The sequence below is a fragment of the Danio aesculapii genome, chromosome 16 (assembly GCF_903798145.1).
Source record: "Danio aesculapii chromosome 16, fDanAes4.1, whole genome shotgun sequence".
NCBI classification, from domain to species: Eukaryota; Metazoa; Chordata; class Actinopteri; order Cypriniformes; family Danionidae; genus Danio; species Danio aesculapii.
This window is the reverse complement of record NC_079450.1, coordinates 31853669-31870931: the sequence shown is the minus strand read 5'-3', so window position 1 is coordinate 31870931 and position 17263 is coordinate 31853669. Positions and strand designations below refer to the sequence as shown.

Genomic DNA, 17263 nt, shown 5'->3' with positions numbered 1-17263 from the left:
GAGGTATAGAGTGACAGCCGCCACTGCCAGCGGGTGTCCACACCCCATACTGGACACCAGCGAAACACTGTATCTTGCCATGCGGGCCAACTTCTTCCCTAAATAACAGTCTAATTAAGTCCGTCTTAAGAAGTTAAAGCACCGTGTGTCTTAGTGCAGAACCATTTCATGAGCTTCTGTGTTTTTAACGAACTGAACTAATCCATCGTAAGCCAAATGCCACCGCTGTCTATTTAATTGTCTTTTAAGAGATTCTGGACTCTGCGAGCAATTGGAAGCAAACAAAGAATTACTGGCCCTCAAGAAAGCCTAATTCGATCGCACAAAGCCCATTTCCTTTGATAATACATAACAAGATTTTCATTTGTGCTACATTTTAGGTCTCCAAACTCGATAAACTAGTACATTACGGTCTTCGGAGATCTTAGCGCTGGTAAAATATCCTTCCCAAAAGAGCTGAAGCATAATGTAAATCTTACAAACTTCATTGGTGCTCTCCGAGAAAGGAAAATTACATCCAAAACTGATTACAGGACATTAATACGATTTCAAGTCAAATGGATGGAACCTTTAACAGATGACAAGGTTCGAAACTTGAAACTCAATAGAAAACGTAGCCTTGCTGTCTGTCAGTCATGCTATACTGTACAGGGAATTCACTGATTGGTTGAGATTATGCAGGGGGGAACCAATGCTGGAGCCCCGCAGGCCTGAATATGATTATCAAGCTGAGTGTCAATCAGGGAGGCAACAGAATTAGAGTTGGCACTGAGGTCCTCGGGGTCCATCAGACCACCTTTCTGATTAGCTATCAGCCAGGGACACTCATTAACTGCAAACTAAAGCAGAGCACTCACTAATCTACCGGGATGAAGGCTTTCGATAGAGGAGGGAGAGTAAGAGCAACCCCCAAAAAGTGAGTTCTGTCACGTTTTCCAGTGAAAAATGTATATACAAATAAGCATCTTTAAAAATGGATTAATAAATTAAAGAAGGAAAATTGCTTTAGATTGCACAAGGGTTGGTTGCATAAGACATTGCTGAATTATGTTTATTTGGCATTCCCGATTAGCGAAGATTTTTCCTTGCTTTAAGCATAAACATTGCTGGTAGAATGAAAACTTGGAATGAAGAGCCTTATACTTATATTCAGCAAGATTGCATGAAAGTAACCATTTATATAATAAAAGTTTTCTACCTCAAATAAAACTTTCTATCCAGGATTTCTTTCTAAAACCGTTTAGAAATATTAATAAAACCCTTAATATTTCCAAATCATATTTCTATAAACGTATGCTTTTATTGCATAATAAAACAAGAATATCAAACAAGCAATCTAGTATTAAAATCAAATGTGAATCAAATGTGAAATCAGATCATATCATATTTGTTTCATGTGTGATTTCAAATGTGACTTGATGTGTTTTGATCCTCTCACTAGATTGTGAGACACAAAATATTAAGTGGGTCTCTTTTTTTATAGGAGAGCAAGAAGTTGATCAAATGAATCATCAGCTGCAAGCCATTCTAGTGCTGGTCATATTCAAAGTCATGTTGACACAGGTTTAAAGTGTAAGGGTTTACGGGACAGCAAAGGGTATTTTTACAGGTTGTGGGGGTTGAGTAAAGCGAGAGTCGCTCTTGTCCCGCAGGTAATCACCTGAACATGTGTCTCCTGAATGAAATGTGATCTGACACCCAGTCTGAGCGTGTGAACGGGGAAGCCCCAATCTCAGACAATCAAAACTTCTAAATGTCTGTCTAAGTCACACACACACACACACGATTCATTTGGAATGACTAACACTAATTAAAGCAACACAGCATCCAAATAATCATAAAGAGCCAGTGATGTTTCACAGTACAAGCAATAGATACAACTATTGAGTTTCTTTTGTGTGACAATATTAAAACACTCAATCAATTCTGCGCATAGCAGTAAGTGTATGGATTAAGGATAGAGATGGCACCGTCTTCTCCACACATGCAGACTGCCTATAATAGCAGACACAGAACAGCACTTTGCAATTTGTTTAGAGTCTTTCTTACTGAGTGCAGCAATTTGTAATCCCTTCACACACAGTTTATGAACGTGTCCTAGGCTACCATAGATTAACGGTACACGCACACATGCATGCACGCACGCACGCACGCACACACGCGCACACACTATATCCCTCTTGCCATGGAAAATGCAAATATTACAAATGAAACCACCTTGCTCTTCCTCATCAACTATAATCCTTTTATAATCCCAGCGCAGGTGAATATGGATAACAAATTTTGTAAAAAGTTTTCTGAAAAAAAAAATTGGTTAAATATGCAAATGAGATTAAATTTGTGCTCATTTGCATACATTTCTATCACAAAAATCTGCATACTGGATAAAAAGTCAGGATATATATATTTTTTTTTGTGTAACTGATTTATTAATTAAAGTATTTATTTATTTTTACAGAGGGGGTTTGGAATTGGATATCTCGTTTTATAATTCAGAAAATACTGCAAACTGCCAGAAAATTGTAGAATAAAGCAACATAATCAGGCATATTATTTATAAACATTTACCTCAGTAGAAAAAAAACACTTCAGAATAAACGTGTGAATAAAACTGTAAAGTTTGCTGTGTGTAAGAGCTGCTGAAGTGGAGATTTATGGCTCAATGATACTTTTTTTTTTCTTAAAAGTGTTTAAAATATGTCGCAAATAAAATCTTTAGAAACAAATCATGAAAATGTGAGAAAATAAACACATAAAGTGCATTTTGGATGGTTTTTTTTTTTTTTTTTACATTAAATTGAACCTTTTTTGAAAAGTCAAATAGTCCAAAATCTCAAAAACCAAAGGTCCTTCTAAAAACTGTTTTTACCTGCAGTGTCTCACCTAAAGAGAAAAAAAAAAAAACTCACTATTTACACTCCCTCAAGTGGTTTCAAACCTCTATCAGTTTCTATTTTCTGTTGAACATAAAAGAAGATATTTTGAAGAAAGGTGGAAACCTGTAACCATGGACTTCCTTAGTATTTGTTTCTTACTATTTTGGAAATGAATGTTTACAGATTTCCAGCATTTTCCAAAACATCTTTTGTGTTTAACGGAAGAAAGAAAGAAACTCAAATCAACAAGTAAATGACAGATCTTCCATTTCGGGTGAACTATCCCTTTAGTGAAACACCTCAGACAAATAATCACAAGCGCACTCATTTATTCTTTCCTTGTGAAAACATTTTAGATTCACTAGAGGAGTTTGTTGTGCTTCATGAGTCAAGCGCTGTTAAGACAACAATGTGGCTTGTCAAACAGTGACCATTTTCGTTGAAGAGGTTAACAATGGCTGGCTAATCATTAACCAGATTAAAAAACGGCCAAAGTGTCTCAAGGAAAAAAAGTGTCCTTCATGTTAAAGGCACACGCTGTGCAAATGGATTGTAAAGCAGATTGCCAACGATAAATCACAGCCGGAAATACACACTCAGATGAAACCTGGACATCTAGTTTCACCCACTAAACTATGATTCACCTGAAAGATATTTAAACAGTGATGGGATAAACTTTGAAAAAAACATGCTTCTTACATTTTCGCACCACAGCAAAAACCTATACCAGTATATAATACTGGAAGCAGTTTCCAGCTGAATTAAACATATTCTATTCATTTTCATACAAATTTTGATTACCCATGCTTTTTTTGTATTATCGCAGTCTAAGGTTTATTATTGTTTTTGTTTCGTCCTAAAATTAAATTAACGTGAACAAAATGAGGGGCGGAACATTTGTGACAGTTTGTATTTAGAGTGTTTTTTAAAGTGTACATATTGTACATATATTCTTAAGAAACAACAAATATAAGAAAATCTTCATTCATTTATTCATTCATTCATTTTCCTTCGGCTTAGTCCTTTTTTTTATCAGGGGTCACCACAGTGGAATGAACCGCCAACTTATCCAGCATTTGTTTTACACAGCGGATGCCCTTCCAGCTGTAACCCAGTACTGAGAAACACTTATACACTCTCACATGCACACACATACACTACAGCCAATTAAGCTTATTCAATTCACCTATAGCGCAAGTCTTTGGACTGTGGGGGAAACCGGAGCACCCGGAGGAAACCCACGCAAACATGGGGAGAACATGCAAACTTCACACAGAAATGCCAACTGACTCATCTGGGACTCGAACCAGTGACGTTTTTGCTGTGAGGCGACAGTGTTGCTTACCACTGAGCCACCATGTTGCCCCTATAAGAAAATATTTCAAAGTCAAAAAAAAAAACTAAAAACACAACCAAATAACTAATACTTTAACCAAAAAAAAAAAAATATATATATATATATATATTTTTTTTTTTTAACAGAAGACAAAAACAAAAGTCAAACTGAATATTTTCTTGACTATAATTGCCAAGGGTATATTATCAAGTAATGAAGACTCACTTCCTCAGTTCCATTCACAATATCAAACCCTCACCTCACACAACTTATATAGAGTCCCACTCTAAGCCAAATGTAAAATTCCTTACTTCCGAACTTTCACTGACTAAAAAATACCAAATTTCCAAAGCCTACCAACCTTATTTTTCATATAAGTGCAGCATGGCATCTCATACACTCACTTTCATTCATTTTTACCCATACAAAACAGCTTGTTATGCTGATTGATGCTGTAAACTGTCATTTTGTTATTTACATTTTAATGTATTGTCATAAACATGCTGGTTTGAAGCGCAGGGTGTTTGACCCATAGGCAAATGAATAAGGTCTAACACAGTCACAGAAAAGAGCTTACTTCCATGTTACAAAATCAGGTAAACAGAAAAACAGGCAGTTGTTGAGTTGAGCACTGAGCAGACACAAAACAATGTAGTATTTTAACAGGTAAGGCCTTGTGATTGCATTTGACTTAAGCAATTGCCGGTTGACAAGTGAGAAGGAACAAAATGGCAAAAAATATAGACTATAAAAATGAGCAAAACTGAGAAAAATTTAATTTGATAAATGGGAAGTAAAAATTACTTGACTTTTAAATTTTATAATATATCTTTAATGCCCCATGCTATTCCAGAAATTCCATCACCCTATTATACCATAGTGCTTGATTTGCAAAGCTATACACTTTATACTTCTCCTGGGTTTTTTTTATAATCACACAAGAGGCATAACACTAGATTGCATATAAATCGAACAAGTAAGGAATTGAAAATCAAATGAGAACCTTTTTTCTCCAAACATTTCTCTCAGCTGAACTCTTAGTGCGTATACTTTTCAGGTGGTGCAAGTGCAAACAAGAGGTCAGGATTACAAATAGTGTTTGTGTGTGAGTGTAATCTCCAGCAAGAGCTCATCTTGAAGGGTCTCGGGAGCGCGGGTCAGTGAATAGCTGGGCCCGGGGGTGAGCTCCGCTAACCAAACAGCCGTAAGCTGAGGGCTATAAAGGCTTTTCTCTCCCTTGCGTCAGTAGTCTTTTCTCCAGGGAATGTTTGCCAGCTGATAGTATGAAGACAATGGCCACAGTCTGTGCGAGGAAAGGGATGTTTGAAGAGCTCTTAAACAGGGACTGTTTCAACACGACTGTGTTTTCAGTCATGCCAGGTAGAGTTGCAAAAGTTTAGACCAGGTGCAATGGAGGTCCAATGAGCAGATGAGGAAAAGGATTGAGGGCATCCCAGAAGAATAGCTTGTGAAAGATATTGTGTATTTGGGGTTATTTCCTTGAGTCAAATTCTGCAAACACTTAACTCTCAAAGACTTTATGCAACTTTTAACTCATCTTAGCTTATATTGATCAATGCAAAAATTATTGTGTTGTCTAAACTTGTCTGCAAACATGGCACCTTTTCATTATTTTACTGTAATTTTACCTATAAATAATCACATTACTAAACAATGAACTATTAATGACTTTTGCCTTAATATGCTCCTAATTTGCTTCTTATTAATAGTTATTAAAGTAGTAGTTAGGTTTATGTTTTAGGTAGGATTAAAGATCATGCAGAATATGTACTAATACAAGTACTAATCAGACCCCCAAGTTTTTCACGATTTAAAAATAAATATATATATATATATATATATATATATATATATATATATATATATATATATATATGGTGGGTAAGACAGACACTCCCAACTAGCCACTTTGGCTGGTTGAAAATAATTTTCCTGGATAATAATTCTTAAAAGCAGGGTTCGACAATAAGGATGGTCCGATCTGCATGCAAAGGTGATCTTAGAATTGAGAAGCAACACGAATGACAAAAATAATTGCATTCGCGAGAGCAAGGTGAGTACAGAATGAGAGGATAATCACTCGCGCTAACAGCTGAGGTGATGCGCGCAACTGTTTAAAGCGCGTGTGCGCTCCCGTTCCCTTGCATGAAGCAACTGTGTCTAAAAGTAACATAAAACAATAAATTCCAAACTCAAATAAATATAATTTGATTATATGGTTTGGAATTGGATGTTTTATGAGATTATTTACAATATTTTGCGTTTAATCAAGAATTTAGCAGTATCTAAAAAAAATGCGACTTTCTGTTGATTTTGCTTTGGATTCAGTGATCACGGAAAAACTAGGGGGTCTGACTAATCAGACAGTCAACTAAACAGTGAATATGTTAACAATAGGCAGGTAAGCAACTAGTTAAAGAGATTTAACCCAAAAATGAAAATTAAACACTAAAGTGAATATTTTGTAGAATGCAGAAAATCTGTAACCATTGATTTCCACAATAGGAAAAACAAACACCATGGAAGTCAATGGTTTCAGGTCTCCAGCTTACTTTTTGGAACAAGTCAAGGGTGAGTTAAATGATGACAGAATTTGGGGGTTTTGGTGAATTTTCCATTTTGGATGAACTATCCCTTTAATAGTGAGAAATGGTACCTAAAGTGTTCCCAAAACTTCCTTTCCACTCAAAAACATAATTAGAAAAACAGAATTTCCAAGTGGCCTCCATATATATATATATATTCAAGCCACAAAAGCGATTGCCTATGACATAAAACAAGCTGTAAAACTGCGTCAAGATGAAGCATTTCTTGTAAGCCAAATCCCTAAACGCTGCTAGGATAAACAAATCAATTCAGAACAACTAATGTCCATCTCCAGATCGATACAACTATAATAGAGCTAAGGGAAATGCGGCAATGTTCTACAAGATGGACAATGGTGTACAGCACGACCTAAGTTCCTCCTAACTAAAAAGCGATATTTCCTCCAAAAGTAAACCCATCAGGCCTGAATCCATTAGCAATGCCTGAGAGAGGCCTCAGGATTTGCGTCGGCCAATCACCCTGCCGATCTCCACAGCTAAATGGATCAGCCGCTCTTAACCCTGTCTCCCCAAAGAGCCTATTCTTCAAAGCACTATACAGATGCAGCTTTTCACTGCGCCTCGTATCCTTGTGCTCCCCACTCCAGTATCAGACCACTTCAACATCCTTTACAGAAAATAGCCATCATGCACTGTATCTTCCACATACTCTGTTTCCTGTATGGTGTTAATAACAGCCTTGAAGCTGCAGCCTTGGAGAAATCAAAGGGCATCGGGCTACCAGGCTTCCTCTATCTCTGTTTCTGCCATGCCCGGGTGCTTTGTAGTGTTGGCAGAGTGTTTGAATACTGAAGGACTGGGCAGGACACAGATTTCATGAAAGACGGGAGGATTGGTGGGAGGTTTTTGAGGAGAGAACTACTGCTTTCGTTTATTGAAGGAATAACTCTGTTGGCAATGTGCTGGTTTTAAATTCTGCAATTCGCTCAGTGGGTCTGTATGAATAAATTCTTGCCTGCCAGCACAGGATCTATCGAGACACGCTGTCTATCTTCCTGGTTAACCTCTGTGTTTGTTTGAGAGACCATTATCTATGCTCAAACACGCACAAAAACCAACCGTAAATCACTGAAAACATCAATGGTCGCCCACTGATTTTAAACAGCACCGCCATTACTGAAAACAAAGAGAGAGACTAACAAACACAGAAGCAACCCAGACAGAGCTAATCCACAGCTTTTGTCCCAGTGTCTGACATCTGGAGCAGCATCTGAGGCACCTGTTGCTCGGGGCAGTAAATATGGACTTCGAGAGTTCATTTTTAGTTCAACCAAAACAGTAATTTGCCTTTCTGAAAATATTAGCCTAACTTAAATGTTGCTTAAAAGACAAAGATCTCCCACAGATAGCTTGTCATGATTTGCTCATTCTCATGTGAGTCTACACTTGTATGACTTATATGAGCTAGTTTTGTCTTTTGAAATAGTTGAGATGTCAAAAATGTCTCCTTCTCTGGACGTTTTGAAAACTGCTCTCAAATCTTATCTCGCTAGCTTTTGATGAATGTCAATTTACATGTGAGACATGTATTTCTCTTTCCTTTTCTCATATGATGCTTCTTTTATTATTATGTTGTCTTGTAAAACCCTTTGATGCAACACTGTTGCTTATAAATGTGCAGAAGACATAAATTTTGACTTGACATTTAATACAAGTCAGTGGGGCTCAAAACAAACCAGCAGCTCGCTGACTATTAATGCAATCAATCAATCAATCAATCAATAAACTAATGCAGGAGCTTTACCACCTTTTTTATTTTAGGTGTCACTCTACACAAAAGTGTAACGGTCAATATGGCGAATGAAGCCCCACCTACTAGTACAGGAGCCAATCATCGATCGCAGAGATGTGTGTTTTTAGGACAATTTGGTGGTTAACAAACACACTTGAATCTCAGCGAATATTTGCTTCACAGACATAAGAAATATAGAATCTGTGCTTTTATATGAACCAAGTGCACTTGAAAACAAAAGTTTTTTGGTTTTGTAATCTGTATGAAATGAACGTGAGGTACAGAACGTCCTGTCAAATGTACATCACATGATGGCAGCAACTACTCAAACGCCCACAAACTTGAACACAAGTCACTGTCATTACTGGAGGAGATTCGCCATCAAGACCAAGTTGTGGATTACTTCAGAAGAGCAGCGCTAAATCCGCTGCATAAAACATATGCTGGATAAGTTGGTGGTTCATTCCGCTGTGGCGACCCCAGATTAATAAAGGGACTAAGCCGAAAAAGAAAATGAATGAATGAATGTTTGATTCTTATGTTCAGAAACAAAACTTATGAGACGATTGTTGTGTAATGTTAATGGTGATTCCAAATATGTAATGTAATCGTAAGCTTGGCAAACAGTTTTGGAAAATTTGATGTTTTCCCATTCAGACAGAATGCCCAAGCATACTAACTGAGAGGCGTTTAAAGACGGCCACCAATGAAATGACTTGCCTTAAAGGGACTTTGGTACCATACTGCCAAAACATGACTTATACACACTGCCGATGACTGATTGGTCCAAAAGAATCAATGCTAACAGTATGATTTGTGACACGAGGCAACAAATCCATTATATTTACAGTAAATTGTAAGCAATAGCTACTTCTGTATTGTTGGTTCTCACAACTCATCCAGTTGGTTTGTGTCATGCAATTGTTTATGTCACATTTCTGATGATGCCATAACAGTAGAGGCGGAGCAGTTATGGAAATAATTCCACCCACTTTAAGCAGTACTAATCAGCAATGGAAAAAGGGCCAAGCAAAACCAAACTAAAGCCAAGCTGTGCAAAACCATACCATCTAGTACCGTACCATGAAGTGATAAAAAAAAAAAAGGCTTTTGTTAAATAAATGATGATGGAATCTCAATTTGTAGGATAACTTTGTCTTTAATTTGCAACTTACAAACCCAATTTCGCCAGTCAGATTTTTCACTTTTCAATTAATAACCATATAAAACTTACTGTAGAACTCTTTAAATGATACAGTATCTCTATTATTGACCACATAACTGTTAAAGCGTATCAATCACAAGCAAGTATGGACAAATTTTAGATTGGGGATTATCCCTCAATAAAGTCCTAATTATTGATTAATGCTTTAAGTTAAGGCTGCACGGTGGTGTGTTCACCTCACAGCAAGAAGGTCGCTGGTTCGAGCCTCGACTGGGTCAGCTGGCTTTTCTGTGTGGAGTTTGCATGTTCTCCCCCTGTTTGCATGGGTTTCCTCCGGGTGGTCTGGTTTCCCCCACAAGTCCAAAGACATGCCCTAGGTGAATTGGGTAAGCTAAATTGTCCATAGTGTATGTGTATGAATGGGTGTGCATGGATGTTTCTCAGTGATGGATTGCAGCTGGAAGGGGATCCGCTGCGTAAAACATATGCTGGATAAGTTGGCGGTTCATTCCGCTGTGGCGACCCCAGATTAATAAAGTGACTAAGCCGAAAAGAATATGAATGAATGAATGAATGCTTCAAGTTATGTTTAGACAGAATGGGTTTAAAGAACTGGGAATACAGTCATCTTTAATACGGCAATAATATATGCTTAATAACAACCAGTATGGTTGCAATATGCATGCTAATAACTTGCAACTAGCTAAAAGTCAATATTCCTTAATCCAAAATTTTACCTTCAATCATACAAACAACAGAGGAAGCTATGCAGGACAGATTGTTTTTCATTTAAAGTGATTTATTGTTATAGCATTACATAATGCTACATAACATAATGCTACTGTAAATGGTATTCAACATGCATGTAACACATTTATGTTTTGATGTCGATGAAAGGACATTTTTTTTTTGTTTTACAAATGGGGCTATGAGAATACACGAGTCAAAAAAAAGATCAGGAAATGCTGGCTTAGATGATATTAAGATGAAAAGATGGGATGTTTATAGTATCTCTGTTTCTGGGGGAGCATGTGGTTGCTGATGCTTTGTGCCAGCGAGCTGTGAGATTTCCTCAGAGCGGCTGCCAAAGAACCAGCGCCAGTCCAAAACAAGCTTTCATGATGGGTCTCAAAACAATTAAAACAAGCCCAAATGCTCTTGATTATAATTTAAGGTGTTTAAAGAATCATTTAACCAGACGTTTATTCACACCCTGTATTAAAAAAGCATTCTGTAAAAATAATTGTATGTCTGATTTCACAATATACATAAAAGAGTAGACTAAAAAGGCCCAGATGACCTATTGCTTTTTCTGACATTTTGAAGTGCAGATACAGTGGACACTTTATTGTCCCTTGAGGCCACAATACAGAAGTTGTGAGTAGCAATAAAGAAACAACTGTAGTCAAGATTTCATGCATCCTTCACACAGTATGGCTAGTGGGTTTTGAAGGGAATCAAGCTTTCTTTCTTTCTGATAAAAACTGGGATCTGAGCAGCCTGATTTCTCGAGGAAACGTAACTATTTTACATTTTGTCAGTTTAGTGGCTAATTTCTACAAATTCATACAGGTTCAGTCATAAAATATTTATGAGTTTTAAAAGGAGGCACCCCTAAACCCAACCATCATTAGAGGATGAGCAAATTGTTCTAAAATGTACAAATATTGTCATACAAATCAGCCACTAAATCAAAAAATTACAAATTGAAGGGAGATAGCGGTGGATTTAAGACATTTTTTTTTTAATTCAGGTTTACTGAGACCGTTTACAGGTAAAATTTGCCTAAAAATGTTCTGATTCTACATTAGTATGGCATAAAAGTATATAATTATGAACTGTTGCATGTTTTAAAAACCTAAATTATAACAATTTACTCTAATATAAAAAACTTTCCATTTCTTTTTTCAAAAATTAATTCTTGATTAATTATTTCATTCAATACAGTTACAGTCAATTAAGTCAGTCTATTAATGCTGTATTTTTTCAAATAAATTCATGTGTCTGATGAACTGGCTTTCGCTAAAGGGTTAAGAGTCTTTTAAACCTCTAAAATATGACTGACATGCATAAATAAAAAGATTTATGATCTAACAGCATAGTGGCATATTGTGATCCTGGACTAAAACCAGAGTGTTGTGGAAGCATGACTTGCGTTCACTGGCAGACAGCTTGTCCATCTGTGCAGAATTGTGTGTGTGTGTGTGTGTGTGAGAGAGAACCACAGTTAAGATAGAAAGAGAGAGAATCTGGGGGGTTGCAGACTCAGGGGGCGAGATGTAACCTGTCCCCTGCTGAATGCCTCTCATTCCAGGCAGCGACTCCCCTCCCTACTCATGGGCATGAATCACAAAGCTGATATGAGAGACTGGGGCCCACAGCAACAAACCCAAAAATCTTAGACTTTACCAACTCTTTCCACACTATCATCATCACCGGACAAATTAGCACCTTGGCTTTGTACAGTTACACAACATGTGGGCTTACTCTTTGCGCTCAGGTGTGCGTGACTAGATTTATGCGCAGGTGGGTGCGTGAGTGATGGATATCTAGGGAGCTTTGAGCTTGCAGAAGCCACCTCAGACACAAGATTGGCTTTTATCTGCTGGCCTAGCACAAAGAGCGGGTTTTAATTTGAAGCCTCCTAATGCCATAATAATTACTGCCGGCTGCAGGGGGTGATGTGTGTGTGCGCGTGCTCACGTTTGATGCCGCTGCGGTTGGGGAGGTTTTGCTGAGGAGAAAATTTAAGCAAGGAAATGAGCGGGGGGAAATAGACAAAGAAGTGAAGCGCGTTGTTTCAGCAAGGCTCCTTAAACTCAGTTGACAAGCTGTCTTAACAATTCTTTACGGCACCTTCTGACATCCCGCCATGATCAAACGCTCACAGTCGCTGAGGTGCTGCACCGACACCAGCTAAGGATGCCCAACTGGGTTTTGAAAGCGCAAATAATATTGTTTAAATGTCATCTGGGAGGGTATTGCTTTGGTGTCAGTGCTGGTGGTTACAGTAACAAGGTCATGTGGCTCCAATATGAGGCTGGACGGGAACCATTTTAAATGCTAATCACTGAGACTTCCATTATAAGGCAAATTATATGAAAGCGCTAGCAGAGGCATGGCGTACCTCTGGGAGAGCTAGGCAACAAATTGAAATGAACGGGCAGAGTTCCAGCAGCTGTCATTTGGCAGTTAAACGCTACAGATCAATTGAAATTTATGCTCGGAAAGAGGATAAAGTTGTTAAAAGAGTTTTTCCTGTTGACATGCTCAAAGAATAGAAGCTGCAGAGCTTGTGGAAGTGCTGTGAGTTTTCAATCCGCTAAGCTTAAGAAGTCACACAGATCATGTGGTGTGATTGACAGAAACTAGAAGCTGACGGACAGACCTGTCAAGACCTGCCATTAGGACGTGTTTTCATTGACCTGATGACACTAAATGCAGGTGGAAATTGTAAAATTCAAATGTTTTGAGCTCATCCAGCTTCAACCACTTTCAAAATGCATTTGACTGAATTGACTGAGTTACTTTGGCGTTACTTTTTCTGAGCTAGCTGAGGCTTGATTGATCTGTTTCATAACTTGCACGATTTTAATCTTCTTTTTTTAAATAAAAGAGCTCTGCAATTAAATGCACCGTTTAGCCTACAACTTCATTTACCTAAAAAAAAACACATAAAAATAAATGTAGGATAATGTTATCTTCTGAGAACTTCCTAACCCCAGAGCTATACAGTACATGCCATCTATACAGATTAATGAAAGTTTAAAGCAGTTTAATGAAGTTTAATGAAATGTGTTTGATATTTTGTACTTTTTGTCTTATTGAAACTATGATCCCTTTTCCCTTTCTTTTATATGTTCAGAATAATGAGAATACTTCCTTTGCAGAAATGTAAGGCTCTGCAATGTTTCTGTCTGTTCCTGCATTCTCTCATTGAGTGTGGGATTCAATGTGACTACGTTCATTTCAGTTCAGCTATTTATTTTTAATAAGCTAATTAATTAAACTAAAAAGTAACTCTCATTACATTTTTTAAAAAAGAAACTCAGATATTATTACTTGATTTGTAGAAGTAATGCGTTACTTTTCTTGTTACTTAGAAAAGTAATATTATTAAGCTACTCGTGTTACTTGTAATGCATTACCCCCAATACTGTTTGCAGCTAAACTAAAACATACTTATCAGCTTGATAAAAATGCTAATTATCTCTCTTCCAGCAGGTGGCACCTGTACAACAGCGTGAATATATAACAGCGTTGCGTAAACTGCAGTAAACGAAACAGCGACGTCAAATCTAGCAGGATTTTATCGACTTCATAAACTCGCATCCCAATATTCGTAGATAAAATAAAGGTAAACTATATCATACAACGACAACATTTTACAGAATTTAATACCTTTTAAAGCAGCATTTAATACTTAGCCTTAAATCTCAAAATTCATCAATTTTTAATACATTTTAAGACCCCGCGGATACCCTGTGCTTGATTTGATGTCAAAACACTGAAATTGTACATCCACACATTGATTTTGACCACCAACTTAATGACACTACAAGTATTAAAATATTACAAAAAATTACATTTCCAAATTACAAATGCATGTAAACTACAATGATGTCAAAACCACATCAAATTGACATCTGACATTGGTGTCAAAAAGACAGATTTCTAGTCAGTCCTGTAATCAATTTCTGACCTGTTTTTTAGCCAGTGTTGCAAATTTAAATTTAAATTTACAATGTCAATTTAATGTCATTTTGAAATCAAGGTAGTCAATTGACATTTTTATAGATGTTTTTTTGATGACGTTTTGACATCAAAGTGCCTGCTGAAATGGAACACTTATTTTGCAATTCGGACTTTCTCTTCCTCATAATTATGTCTCAGTTATTTTTCAAAGTTTGTGTCATGCATTTCTGAGAAAAATAAGTTGCCATTTTTTATTCAATGGCTAAAACAGATGTCTATAGCCAAAACAACCTGCCCTCAGAAAGTAGTAAAAACTTGACAAAAGACTTAAACATTGGATGTAAACAGGAATCTGTCTCCATCATCTTCCTGTGATCAGATCAATCAAAAAGCACCTTAAAATCGGGTGTAAATAAGGTCAGCAGAGAGTAACTGTGGATCCTGTGATCAATCCAATTAAAGGACATGCAAAAGCAAGTAAATTCTTAATGACGTTCTAGTTAAAGAGAGAGGAAAAACAGCTACAGAAGAGAAAATCTCCGAGGACCTGCTTTCAGCGGCAACACAGGCTTCACTGATCAGTGTATCAAACTTCAACGCAGCACCCTGGAGCCTCGAGTGAGTTCATCAGAAGAAACACTTCATCTGTCTGTTGCACCAAACGTATTTTCAGACTCTGGACATGAGAAGAGCCTCAAACAACAGAAAAAAAAACAGGGAGCAGAGGGATAAGATAGGTAGGTAAAAAAAGACTGCAGATAGCCGCAGTATTGAAAGAAGGTGAGAACACTGGATGAGCCAGAAACAGAAGGGGAGGGGAGTAAGAAAGCCTTAAGAGCAGATAGTGAGATAAAACGCAAGCACCTCTGGGATGGAGAAGAATGTGTGCCTGGAGGATGTGTTTTTTTTTTTTTCCAGCGTAAGCTTTTTTTACTCTGAGTGTTTGCACTTATAGAGCCATGTTAAAGTGGAAGTCATGCTATGCAAAACTCAAATTATCAGTATGTAAATTGGTGTCTAAATGAAACTTATCCACAAGTCAAACAGTGCAGTGGGCTACTTTGCATTTGGGCTCCATTTAAAAGTGCTAATACATCAACACATACGTGAGAGAGAGGTGTTAAAGACGGTTAGAAGGAGGATGGGTGGAGCTAAAGGAGGGGCTACGATACCCCTGTGCTAAAAACTATTGGTCATAGGAAGCCAAATACTTCAAAGCAGAACAAAACTGAGATACCAACTGAACTGCAGGGTGCAGACAGAGATTGGGTTCAATTCTGACCGAAAATTAACAGATACTATTTTCCTTCATGATTAAAACACACTAGCTTGAAAAAAAAAATGTAACATTTAATATGAACACTGATAACTGGGTTAATTCTAAGAGTTTATGAAGACCTTAATTTCACAATATATTTGTCACTATGAAAAATTACTTATTGCAAATAGCCACGTTACCAAGCTATTTGTTTTGTACATAATACAAGATCACGGTGCCCGTTTTTATGTAATAGGTTTACATCTGCACATGCTATTTTTAATAGTCTGTTTGTAATCATTTCAATAACTTTCAAGAACATTACTTTTCATTATTACCTCACATTTCAACATCTTAAAACAGTTTTTTCTTAAAAGAATAGCAGTAAATAAGCGATCGCAAATAAACAGTTTAGTACCTAAGAATCATTTTGACGTGATACAAATTTAAGTCTGGCAGCAGCCGCACACTTGAACTCAGATGAAAGCAGGCGCGTCTCCGGCGACAGTGCGCGCGCGGAGCGGCTCTGTGATACTGCTGCTCTCTGAAGTGCTGCGAAGCAGGAGCGTCCCTCCCCTCCTCAAAGACCAAGACCAGTCCGAGTTCTTAACCCCTGAACCATTCCTCAACTAAAACACAAGACCCTCAAAGACGCCAACAGCCACAGAAGAACCTGTTTTAATATGTCCAACGCCTCATTTCGACTCTTCAACTTGCGCTCTGTTATCATCCAAACGATCTTCGCAGTAACAGGTTGCTCAAAAAACCAGCAAAGTAACATTTTCTTCATTCACTCCGCGTTCAAAACATGTGGTTATGTTTATTCCCATAAATTACGCAGTAAAGCTACAGAACAACTTATGCTTGCAATTATTTATAATTAAAATAGCTAATTTAAGTAGTATTATTAGTTCTTACCTTGAAGCACCACAGCAAGCAAGGTGCAGCAAATCCAGAACAGTCCCGACATCGCTCTTTCCATAGTTGCGTCGTAACTTGGCGGCTTTGTGTCGCGTTGTGTCGTTATATTTCTTCAGAGTCTCGTCTCCGTACAGCTCCTTCACCCTCTGCTCTAACACTGCTCCTTCTTAGCGCAAGAAATCTGATGCGGATGGCAGTGACTTGGCTGATATATTCGCACAAAAGGTGACCGTGTGCGCCCCTCCCCTCACTCTGCTCTCTTCTCCCTTTCCAAGCGAGTAAAGTGCTGCTGAAGTGAACATGTACTGCCAACAGCCGAATTTTAGACGGTATCACGATTATTGAAGGCATGTATTGAACAAGGATTCGAAAGCACTAAATGTATCCAATGTTTTGGTATCAGTTTGGTAAACGTGAGTGGACATCAATGCCACGTCAGTTTATAACGTAAAAAATTATATAAATTCAAATATGACCAGGTAAAAAAAAACTCATTGTTGGTTTTTGTCTGAAATAGTAGATGAAAAATATATATAATAGGGCTTTTATATGGTCAAATGAAAAGTTCTGTTTAAGCGTAATAGATAGTAATTTAGTCGTAGGCCATCAAATATCAGAATACATCCAAAATTTGTTTCAGTTAGAGACCAAAC

General features: G+C 37.5%; 1 protein-coding gene across 2 annotated transcripts in view; it reads right to left on the bottom strand.

Annotated features, from left to right (window-relative positions):
- bcam (basal cell adhesion molecule (Lutheran blood group)) overlaps nt 1-16819 on the bottom strand; it is a 106531-nt gene extending 89712 nt beyond the window's left edge. The window contains exon 1 of one of the 2 annotated variants that reach the window (XM_056475161.1): nt 16608-16819. In XM_056475161.1, coding sequence (XP_056331136.1) covers nt 16608-16671 — 64 coding nt within the window. In that variant the 5' untranslated portion in view covers nt 16672-16819. The remainder of the gene's footprint in view (nt 1-16607) is intronic. The other variant, XM_056475162.1, reaches the window with a different exon arrangement.
- Between the last annotated feature and the right edge of the window lie 444 nt (nt 16820-17263).